General features: G+C 40.0%; 1 protein-coding gene across 1 annotated transcript in view; it reads left to right on the forward strand.

The window, feature by feature from the left end:
• LOC105481174 (X-ray repair cross complementing 5) overlaps positions 1 to 12405 on the forward strand; it is a 99844-nt gene that overhangs the window by 26058 nt on the left and 61381 nt on the right. The window contains exons 11-13 of the mRNA XM_011740547.2: positions 4042 to 4179; positions 5041 to 5131; positions 8080 to 8213. Coding sequence (XP_011738849.1) covers positions 4042 to 4179; positions 5041 to 5131; positions 8080 to 8213 — 363 coding nt within the window. The remainder of the gene's footprint in view (positions 1 to 4041; positions 4180 to 5040; positions 5132 to 8079; positions 8214 to 12405) is intronic.

A 12405-nucleotide genomic window follows, 5' to 3' on the forward strand; every position in this document is an offset into this window, starting at 1 on the left:
GTTTCCAAGATCCTGAAGTATTTACATTTGCAATTAATAAACTGGATGTAGAAGAATATTTTTTGTATGAGGTGGGGGTAGGGTGGTGGTATAACTAGTATAGTTCTCTTTTTCTCCTCACTTCTGGAAGGTAGCTGGTTGCTGATGTAGTGAATGACTATGCCATTATTATCTCAGAACAGTTAAGGGAAGAAAATGTTTGGCTTCTACGCTGTTCTGAATGAATTATTAGAGCAGAATATTAGCATATATGAATCTTCAAGTTTGAGAATCCTAGTTCATGGATTTCTCTTGAGTCAAATCCTGTTGGGAATCATGGAAGTCTGGTATATACTGTCAAACCACAACTTAGCTGAAGTTTTATTTTGTTTTGTTTTTTTAAGAGACAAGGTCTCACTATGTTTCCCAGGCTGGCCTGGAACTCCTGGGCTCAAGCAACTCTCCTGCCTCTGTTTCCCAGATAGCTGGGACTATAGGTGTACGCCACCATTCCTGGCTTCTGCTGAAGTTTTAACTTCCACTTACTGTCTCATTACACAAAGAACATTCTGATCACTTCATGAGACTTGCTAGGTATGCAGTGAGGAATCACAAAGCTGTGTTGAGACACACATGTTGGGTAATTATGTAGACTTGCTAGCTAAGGGCAGCCTTGTGGATTGCATAATTCGAATCTGGCCTTATACAAACACTAATTTCTGTATATCATAGGATCACTTTGAGGTAACTCAAGAAAAAAAAATTTACCTCCTAATGGCAAAGGGATACTGTCTAGTGTCAGTTTTTGATGTAGTCAAAAAATGAGAATATCTAATTGGAGCTTATGAGATAAGCAAGGGAGTAAGGAAACAATGTCATATGAGGACTTCCAGTTAAAAAAAAAAATTGCCTGGAAGAGACTTGTGTAGGTAGGCAAGTGTAGGAGGGATGACAGACATAATAGCACTCTTCATGCATTTGGAGAATTATCCTGTAGAATAGAAATTAAACTCTGCTTCATATTAGAGGGGTGAACTGGAAACAGCAGGTAATGGTTTTTGTTGAAGATGAAGAATTATTTTGTCAACAAGAATCACTGTCCTCACTGGATTGTTTTCTTGTAAGATGGTCAGATCCCCATTTCTATAAGTTTACAAGAAAGGTCTTTATCACCCCCAGTCAGATGTACATGTGGGTTGTTAAACTAGATCAATACTGTTGTTTTTTAGCTCAAATATTCTGATTCTTTGGATAATTCCCTCTTACAGTTTTCTCTGGTCATTAGCATATAATTTTTTGTGTTGAGAATCTATACTTTTATGTGCCGATTTGCACTGTGTGTAGAAAACAAGGGGGGAAAAGAAAGGAAGGAAATGGAGCTTTAGTTGAGTTATACACAGGTGTAGTACTGTCTTACCATGTAGCAGTCATTCACAGCCCCATCCTTCCTTTTTTTTTTTCTGATACGGAGTTTGGCTCTTTATAGTCCAGGCTGGAGTGTAGTGGTGTGATCACGGCTCACTGTAACCTCTGCCTCCCGAGTTCAAGTGATTCTCCTGTCTCAGCCTCCCAAGTAGGTGGGATTATAGATGCCCGCCACCACGCCCGGCTACTTTTTGTATTTTTAGTAGAGACGGGGTTTCACCATGTTGGCCAAGCTGGTCTTGAACTCCTGACCTCGGGCGATGCGCTCCCCCCCCTCGGCCTCCCATTGCAGGCGTGAGCCACCATGCCTGGCCCCTTCCTTCTTTTAAACATCCTAATTGGTGTTATCAAAGACATATAAATAAAAAAACTTCAAACAAATTGAAAGTAATCTCTTCCTCAGATTCTCATTGTGTTTAGCCCTTTCTTATGGGACTTAACTATTAGAACATACATGTTCCGTATTTGCTACATCCCTACATAGCTCATTTCTGCTAGTAAAGAATGTATTAGTTAAGTGAGGTCAGGGACTCATCTTTGTTTTTTCACAGGGCTCAAGACAGTGCCTGGCAAAGAACAGGCACTGAGTAAAATAGCCTTTGAACTGAACTGAAAAAGTAATGATTCTGTTATGAAATTTGTACAGGATTCTAATGGCCAGGTCTTGGGGTCATAGGTTTTTTGTTGTTTGTTTTGTTTTTACAACAGCATGGCTGAGAGGTCATAGTTTTTTAACTTTGATAAGGTTAACCATGATAGTGAGAAAAGTACATAGTGTTTGGGGAGTTCTACAGAGAGAGAGAGAGAGCTGACTAAGGTAAATCTGGAATGGAGAAGGTAACAATTTACTAAGCCTTCAGAAAAGGTTAGAAGCTGGAGAGCCAGAGATTAGTAAGGGGGCATTCTAGCTAGCAGGAAATGGTATGAGCAAAGGCCAAGTATGAGACCTGCTCCAATCATTGATAGCTCAGTAAGGCCAGAATAGAGGAACCACTGGAAGGGAGTGACATGATGAGCTCTGTAAACAGAGCAGGCTGTGAGGGAAGAGATGGATTTGAGAGACAGTGTAGAGGTAGAATTGGTAGAGTTTCGTGAACACTTAAAAGGTGAGGGATGAGGCCCAGTACTTTGAGAGGCCGAGGTGGGTGGATCACTTAAGGTCAGGAGTTCGAGATCAGTCTGGGCAACATGGCAAAATGTCATCTCTACTAAAAATACAAAGAGTTAGCTGGGCATGGTGGTGCATACCTGTAATTCCAGCTACTCAGGAAACTGAGGCACAAAAATTGCTTGAACACGGGACACAGAAGCTGCAGTGAGCCGAGATAGTGCCACTGCACTCCAGCCTGGGGGACAGAGTGAGACTCTGTCTCAAAAAAAAAAGTGAAAGATGAGAATGGTGTGGTGGCATTATCAAAGACTGGGGTTTCCAGTTTGGTTGATTGGGCAATGATGTTAATGGAAATAGGGAATCCAGGAGGAGATTGTAGGGGAAAGATAGTAAGTTTAGGTTTTAGTCTTGTCGTGGTGAATGTGAACCGTTCATACTGAACAGTTTGAGATAACTGAGGATGCCGTTTGAAATATCCACCGGCTAGTAGGCAATCTAAGTCTAGATCTTAGGAGAATTTTAAAAATGAATGTACAGGCCTGGCACGGTGGCTCATGCCTGTAATCCCAGCACTTTGGGAGGCCAAGACAGGCAGATCACCTGAGGTCAGGAGTTCGAGACCAGCCTGACCAAAATGGAGAAACCCCGTCTCTACAGAAAATAAAAAATTAGCCAGGTGTGGTGGCGGGTACCTGTAATCCCAGCTACTTGGGAGGCTGAGGCAGGAAAATCGCTTGAACCTGGGAGGCAGAGGTTGCGGTGAGCCAAGATCGCACCATTGCACTCCAGCCTGGGCAGCAAGAGTGAAACTCTGTCTCAGAAAAAAAAAAAGAATGTACAGATTTTTGATTCATCAACTCGTGGGACTGGATGAAATAATCCCCAAGTAGAGTTTTAGAGTGAGAGGAGGAGAGAAAGGCCTAAAGTAGAATTTACAAATTGGGGAAAAGAGAACAATCGGGAGAATGTTGTTTCTGAAGCCAAGGAAGGAGAAAGTATAGAAACAGCAGAATGGTGAGATGCTACTGTCAAACAAAAAAATCAGGAACCAAGGAGTTGGCAATTAGGAGGTGATGGGTGACTTCAGAGGATAATTTTAGTAAGGAAGTGGGGGCAGTAGCTGGACTAGACTGAAGAATAGTTATGCACTAAGCAGTGGAAACAGCATGCCTATTATTTTATGAAATTTAGAGGTAAAGACAGGAAAGATACTGATAGCAATTTATGGAGTGGGAGAGACAAAAGATTTTGTTTAGGAGGACTGAGATGAGTTTATTTTTAGGGTAAAGATAAATTTAGAGAAGGAAGGTTGGAGCAGTAAGACAGGATTTAGTTAATGAGGTTAGTCCCAGAATAGCTGCTGTAAATGTAATCAAAAGCAAATGTGTGCAGTTCGTCCTTAAAGTAAGGGGGCACCTAAAAAATACAAAATGGAAAGAAAGTGATAACAGTCGTAAAGTATTTAGTTCTGTTGTGAAAACTCTCACATGTTGAATATGTGTTAATACATCCATCTTTCTTACCAGGCAGCAGCAGTTGCACTTTCCTCCCTGATTCATGCTTTGGAGGATTTAGACATGGTGGCCATAGTTCGATATGCTTATGACAAAAGAGCTAATCCTCAAGTCGGTGTGGCTTTTCCTCATATCAAGCATAACTATGAGGTAAAACCCAAAGTCTTAATTTTTTTTTTTCTTCAGTTCGTTTAGTCTAAGCGGGGTTTCTCGGCTGCTAATGTTCATGGTAATTACTTGGGGGTCTTGTTAAAATGCAGATCCTGATTCTGTAGTTCTGGGGCAGGGCACCGATTCTCCGTTTCTCTCAAAAAATGCTGATACTGTTTTGTGAACCATACTTTCAGTTGGAGGAAGAAGTATACATTATAAAAATGATATAAGAATCTTTTAATTATAAAGTATTACAAGAATCTCTTTACTAAGTATTATGAAAATCTTTTTAGATTAAAAGAATCTAATCATAAAGGTTCACTATGGCCTTTTCTTGGTTCTCATCCTTCTTGACTTATTGGAACCAAATAGAAAGAGAAATTACCTCCATTTTTACAAATGAGAACTATGAATACAGGTTGAGGATGTGATTTTGTTGTGATCCTTGTGATACAGTTTATTTAGGGCTCTCTTGTGTAAAATACAGTTCTAAATTCCTTACCGTTTCCTCTGTCTCAGAGAATTTACTGTGGCAGAACTGGAAAGAGAAGGCACATGTCTTGACATCCAGGTCAACCTTCTGCACCCCAGTCTTCTCATTTGTTGTATTGGTCATGCAATTTATAGCAATCCTTTAGTAGCCTGTCTTTTATGCATTTCTCTTATATTCTTTATACTGTTTGCAGTTGTGAACAGCCAATAGCAGAAATCAAAACACTTCAGTTTTCATGTGCCGGAATTGGGCTGTCTGATGTTTAAAATCTTTCTGTTATGCTACTTTCACAGAATTTGGGATTAGTTTTATATTTTTTCATTACTTTGATCATTTCTGCATTTACCCCTTTTCTTTCTCATTAGTGTTTAGTGTATGTGCAGCTGCCTTTCATGGAAGACTTGCGGCAATACATGTTTTCATCCTTGAAAAACAGTAAGAAATATGCTCCCACTGGTGAGTTTGTTTTCGTTTAGATCACTCATTTACTCTACACACACTGTTCTTGGGAAATCACCTGTCTGCTAGTTATTGGTTGGGGCCAGGTATTTACAGGGTTCAATTAGTTGGATTTCCAGTCATACACTTACACACAGTAATGATGAAGGTGGTTTACTTGGTGTTTTTCCACTAGTAGGGATAGGTTTGCCCTAAACTCATCCAACACTGTCCAGTTTTTGCCTTGGAGCATGTACCTAGGGGAAAACTTGATGGTAATGGATGTCCATCTCTAGTTGTGAGCAGAGTTTGCCCCTGCTGAAGTGAATCTGAGTAGTATCAAACCTGTGATTTCAGTGTTCTATGTAAAGTCTGATGTAGCTTTGAAATGAAAAGTGACAGTGCTGAAGATTAACTTTTCTCTTTGCCCCGTTTTTGTAGTTTGCACCAACAGTCCAAGTCTCGTTGTTACTTATTTCTGGCTTTTAGGAGTTACTTCAGGCTTGGTATGAAAGGCCCTTATTGAGCATCCGGCTGCAAATGTCAGGGTCCTATACAGAATGATTCTTACAGCCACAGGTCCAGTCTTTCAGAGAGTCTATCATTTAAAACAATTGTAATAAAATATAATAGGGGGCAGAAGTAGAAAACATACCAAAGAGAACAACAAATGATGCGTAGATGTTTTAGTTTATAAATTTAAATATACTGTCTCTATCAGTGCAGGATTAGGGAATTGTGAGGTGGGTTTCGGAACTCAATTCTTTCTGTTATTTTGGCTAGACCCTGTGGAAGTAGTGTGCTATCAACAGGCCAAGAATCAGTTGGTTCTCTAGGGCCTGTATCTTTACCTTCCTTCTACAAATGAGTCTGTCTGCATCATGGTGGAGGCAGGCATGGACCTGATTGTATGGAAGTTGCCACTGTGTTACAGTATTACTCTGTCTCTACTTCTTGATAATTCCAAAACTTAAATGAGTAGAATATTTAATTTAATTACTTATTTGATACAGGGTCTCACTCTGTCACCTGGGTGGAGGGCAGTGGCATGATCATAGCTCAAACTCCCTGTGTATTAGTTTGTTTTCACTCTGCTGATAAAGACATACTGGGAAGAAAAAGAGGCTGGGGAGGCCTCAGAATCTTGGCGGGAGGCGAAAGGCACTTCTTACATGGTGGCAGCAAAAGAAAATGAAGAAGCAAAAGTAGAAACCCCTGATAAACCCATCAGATCTGAAGTGAATAAATCTAGAGACTTATTCACTATCATCAGAATAGCACGAGAAAGACAGCCCCTCTGATTTGTTTACCTCCCCCGGGTCTTTCCCACAACATGTGGGAATTCTGGGAGATACAATTCAAGTTGAGATTTGGGTGGGGACACAGCCAGTTCTGGCTCCAGCAATCCTCCCGCCTCGGCCTCTCAAGTAATTGGGACTACAGGTACGCGCCACTATGGCTGGCTCATTTTTAAAATTGTTTGTAGAGAGGGAATCTCACTATGTTGTCAAGACTGGTCTTAAACTCCTGGGCTCAAACAGTCCTCACATCTCAGCCTCCCAAAGTGTTGGAATTATGGGCATGAGCCATCACTTCCAGCCCAGAATATTTTTAAAAACCCACTTTGTTAATAGTTTATTTTGTTGACATAAATCACTCAGTATCTAAAACATTAAATACCTTCTGTTATCTATTTTCTGTGAGTTAGCATTTGTTTACATTTTCTCCATTGGAAAAATGGACCATTAAAGTTATTTCGTGTATTTCCCAGTAGATGTCTATGTAGGGATGCAATGCCAGGATGATCGGGCCTCCTACTACCTTGTAGTAGTAGATAAAAAATCACTGAATGTTCACATGTACAAGCACTGCCTCCTACCTGTTGCTGGGAGGGCCTTGAATTAGCAAGTTCAAGATGGTGTTGGCTGTGCCATTGCCTGAAACCTCCCCTGAAAAGTCCATAAACAGGTAGAAAAGAAATATCTCATGATAAATATCTGTATGGTCTTTTATTTTTGTAGCTGTACGAAAGAGATATTTGAAAAGGTGCAGAATAGAAGTATAATGTACTTTTTAGAAACTGCTTACTGTCTTCCACCTTTTGCCTGGTGACTGTGGATGTTCCAAAAATAGTGCCTCAGGTTCAGCAGCTGAACTGCTGTATAAATCAGCAAAATGAAAGTTACACACGGTAGTTTAGGCAGAAGTTATCTTTGGGAGCATTGCCTTTCATCCATATTGCTTTGGGCTGTGCCATTTTTGTTGACTGAGTAGATTTTTATTGAGGAGCACTTATTTTCTATTAGTATTAGGAGAGACCTAAGGAAAGAGGATGTCATATTTCTGCTCTCATAGAACTTGAGAGTTTGAATGGAGTAGAATAAGACATGTACTCAGGTGTGATTAGTTTCATGGAGGCATTGAGAGAGAAGAGAGCTTATTGTGCCTTGGTAGATTGTGAAGGAATCAGCTCACCCTGATCCAGTGGTGTCTTCCTATTAAGGTACTGTACTCTGATAAAAGTTATATTAGTCCTTAAAATGCTTATGCTTCATTACCAGAGAGATTTTTTCTTTTTAATGTTTTTCTTCTTTAGCTAATTACTAGTTTTTAAAATATTAGCTCAATGAATACTAAATATTTTGTTCCAATCTCCATATAGGGATTGTTTTTTATATGGCTGTATTCCTCTGAAACAAACTCTCTTGCTTTTGATCTGATACTCCATTGTTAAAGGCTCACTGAATGGTAGAACTGGAACCTAATCAATCACTCTAAATCGATCTTTTCATGGATAAGAAAACCAAGACTTGAGTTAAATGCGTGCATAGCTAGAGAATACTTTGGCAGGGCCAGGACTGTATAACCTGCCAATATTGCTGTGGATAGCTCTACATAGAAAGCATTTGTTTTCATGGAGAATAATAAAAAATAATCATTTTTCTTTCTGCTTCTCTATCTTTAAGAGGCACAGTTGAATGCTGTTGATGCTTTGATTGACTCCATGAGCTTGGCAAAGAAAGACGAGAAGACAGACACCCTTGAAGACTTGTTTCCAACCACCAAAATCCCAAATCCTCGATTTCAGAGATTATTTCAGGTGAGAGAGGAAGAATGAACAAGTCTTATTTCTTTTAAATGAAAGAGAGCTCAGTGCAAAGTTACAATCATTGGCCAGTCCTAAATAAATGTCTTTATTCTCTAAAGGCCCCATTTGCTCTATTTAATGAAAGAATAACATCTTCCTCTCTTACTTCAAAAGGTAAAAATATTCTGAGCTCTTAAAAGGAAAAATAAAGTTAGAATGTTTTCTTTCTTTTCTTTTTTCTGGAAGAAGGTTACTTAAAAAAAATACAGGAAGGCCGGTTACCCATGCTGGAATGCAGTGTTGTGATCATAGCTCACTGTAGCCTCAAACTCCTGTGCTCAAGTGCTCTTCCCAACTCAGTTTCCCTGAACAGCTGGGATTGCAGGCACATGCCACCATGCCCGGCTAATTTTTAAAAATTTTTATAAAGACAAGTTCTTGGCCGTTGTGCGGTGGTTCACTCTTGTAATCCCAGCACTGTGGGAAGCTGAGGCAGGTGCATCACTTGAGGTCAGGAATTCAAGACCAGCCTGGCTAACATGGTGAAACCCTGTCTCTACCAAAAAATGCATAAATTAGCTGGGCATGGTAGCACACGCCTGTAATCCCAGCTACTCAGGAGGTTGAGGTGGGAGAATTGCTTGAACCTGGGAGGCGGAGGTTGGAGTGAGCCAAGATCACACCCCTGTACTCCAGCCTGGGCGACAGAGTGAGACCCTGTCTTTAAAAAAAAAAAAAAAAAGGTTCCTAGGCTGGTCTTTAACTCCCACCTCAGCCTTCTGAGTAGATGGGACTAAAGGTGTGTGCCATTGCCCCCGCGATGGCTCTTTTATATTTTTTCAGGGTTTTCTCCTGTATTGTATGTAAATAACACTTTTCTTCGTTTTCTATATCAAAATAGTAGGAGAGCTTGTGTGAACTCTATAATAACATTGTTAGAGAAGAAGTGTTCTAGTGCCACATTTCTCAAAAATTTCATAATTAAAGGGAGCATGGGGTCAGATAAAGAGGTTATACTGTGAAATTAGTAAAGAATAATTAAAATACAGAAAATATAAAAAATGTACTTCTGAATCTTAGGCCAAAGGAATTGGAAGGCAGAGATTGGATTAAGGTAAACTGGGGAAGTTGACAAGAGAGCTGACTTATGCTGAGGAAGGTGAGGGCTAGACCATGGTTGAAGGAGAAAGGAATATTCCAGTCCTGGATTCAGTTGATGAGAGCAGGGCATAGGCTTCTCTGAGCCTCACAAAACTGAAAAAAGATTATAAGCAGCTTTTTTAGGCGAGCTGTTGCTCACAGAGGAGCAGAGGGCCCTCTTCGGCTGCTTGGGGGTAACAGGGCGTGTGCTGGAGAGACCACAGATTCTCCCTTTTGACTCACTTCATGAAACATCTGTAACTAACTTAAGTTCGTATTGGGGCTTGTGATTTGAGGGATCGTCTACTTGAAAGAAACTGCCTGTTTTTTGATGCTTTTAATTCTTTTAAGTAGTGAAAAAAATCTTTTGTTCTAAAATCAGAAATGTGAGGCTTAACATGTGAAGACTTGACTCTGAATACTCATGCCCCTCAATTTATGATGGGGATACATGCCTATAAACCCATCTAAATTGAGAATATAAGTTGAAAATGCATTTATTACACTTAACCTACCGATTGTTATAGCTTAGCCTCACCTATTTTAAATGTGCTCAGAACTCTTACATTAGTCTACAGTTGGGCACAATCATTTGGCAGCCTAATGCACTGTAGAGGTTGTCTACCCTTGGGAGCTGCAGCTTGATATCACTGTCCGGCATTGCAAGTGTCCTACTGAGTTCTACTGAATGAGTATCGCTTTCACACTATTGTAAAGTAGAAAAATTGTAAGTTGAGCCATCATAAACCAGGGACCATCTGTACTGCAGCATGCTAAGTGTACTGAAGTATAAATTACAGATATAAAAATCCTTTGGTGTTTTTTGGCAAGTGTACTTGAAGACCTAAAGCCTTACGCCATTTGTAGGAAAGGTAGGAGCAGACCAGTTCAAAGCTTACCAAAATGGTTCACTATGGAGAAAAAGAGAACTTCTATTAATACTATTTTGCACACTTATCTAGGGTAGGTTGTATTTATCTTTAATAAATGTTTCTTGGAATAACAGACAGATACAAGCCATAAATGCAGGCATTTTTATATTCCAAAGTGGCTGCAAGCACAAGCTTTGATTTTTATTAGTTTGTTTTGTGGGGGAGGGCTTTTAATATGGCTTATCTGTATAAAGACGTATCTTTACTAGGACATATAAACTTAAAAAAACTTATTTATTGAGTACTAATAATGGACCACATGCTAAAGATACTATAAGCTTACTTCTTTTTTTTTTTTGAGGCGGAGTCTCATTCTGTCACCCAGGCTGGAGTGCAGTGGCGTGATCTTGGCTCACTGCAACCTCTGCCTCCCGGGTTCACACCATTCTCCTGCCTCAGCCTCCCAAGTAGCTGGGATTACAGGCGCCCGCCACCATGCCTGGCTAATTTTTTTTTTTTTTTTTTTTTTTTTTTTTTTTAGTAGAGACGAGTTTTCACCATGTTAGCTAGGATGGTCTCGATCTCCTGACCTCGTGATCCGTCTACCTCGGCCTCCCAAAGTGTTGGGATTACAGGCATGAGCCACCGCGCCCAGCCAAGCTTACTTCTTTTATGGACCCCTCTAGAAGAGTGAGAAAAGTACAGAGATAAAAAACCAGTAGTTAAAACCGTGGTTGGAAAACACCATGAGAATAAGAAGAAAAAGATTTTTGCAAGTGGGTGACTTAAGGAAGGCTTTGCTGAGGAATGAGCATTCGGACAGAGTTCTAAAAGAACGAAGGGGATGCATGTTGTAAGGAGAGCATGCCATGCAAAATAAATGATGTGGAAAAGGTTGAAAATATGAAGAGCTAGGATGTGGATCTCTTTGGCTGCAGTATAAGTTCTGTATGGGAAAATGATGGAAAAGGTGACAGAGAAGTTAAATTGTAGGTAGGTTGTGAGTACCTTATATGCCACATTCAGTCATTTGGATTTTACAGCAGTGGGTAATTATTAAACAATTTTCAGTGGCCCACTTGAAGGCTTAAGAGTTAAAGCAGTGATGGAGAGAGTGGAGACGAGAATCTATTCTTAAGGCATTTAGAAGGTATAGCTAGAACTTGAGTGATTGATGGAAAATAAGAGTAATTGAAGATAACAGGATCCTAGCTTGGGTGACTGAAAAGATGATGTCACCATTCAATGTGATAAGGAATACAGAATGAGCAGGTGGAAAAGATAATTCATTTGTTTTCACAAGAGTTAAAATTGAGAAAATCTATTGGATATCCTGGTATAGTCACTCAGTGAGAAGTTAGAAACGGTTGCAGAGCCCAGAAGACAAGTCAGGTCTAAACACACAGATTTGAGAGTCCTCCTCATTGAGGCAGAAAGACAAGTGAGTCAGATCGTCTGGGAGAACACATTGGGTGAGAAGGAGAGAACTAAGTAGAGAACCCCAACATATGAGTGAACAATTAGACATATAAAAAAGGGCTGTTACAAAACAAAACCAAATGCTCCTACCTCCATCCCCCAGCAAAAATCAGCAAGGTAGAAAATTAGGAGAAATGCATCTTGGAAGGCACAGGAAGAGAAGACTTGGAGAGGAAAGAATCCCAAGTCAGATGCACAGTGGCGAGTAGAGGTGAGCTTAGCAAAGATCTTTAGGAATTCGTAGTCCAGTTTGAGGACTTCGGGGACACAGAATCAGTTGAGTAGTGGTGTGCAAGCCAGGTTACAATGCCTAGATGAGAAAGACTTCCTGATGGAGAGAAAGAGAGGACACAGTAATCTGTAGGAGGTTGTGGGACCCAAGAAGGCTACTTTTTTCTTTTTGAATGAAATACCAACAGCTAAGGGTAAATGAGCTTGGAGAAGGAGAGAGAGATTAATAATCAATTTGTTATCAAGAGATTAATTCTAATTTTGGAAAGAAATGCTAAAAATGTATAACGGTTAAAACCACCTTTTAAATAATTGATGCAATGTTGCTAAAATCAGTATATTAGTAACTTCTGAGCTACTGTGGTCTGTAGGTTTTTCCTCTAATCTTTTTCAAATTGTAAAAATCACATCGAGTAACAGTTGTTTAAAAGAGAAATAAATAGGTCAAGAACTGTGATCTCAGCTTCCCAGCCACTCAGAAA

This window comes from Macaca nemestrina, chromosome 11, assembly GCF_043159975.1.
Source record: "Macaca nemestrina isolate mMacNem1 chromosome 11, mMacNem.hap1, whole genome shotgun sequence".
In the NCBI taxonomy this organism is placed as follows: domain Eukaryota; kingdom Metazoa; phylum Chordata; class Mammalia; order Primates; family Cercopithecidae; genus Macaca; species Macaca nemestrina.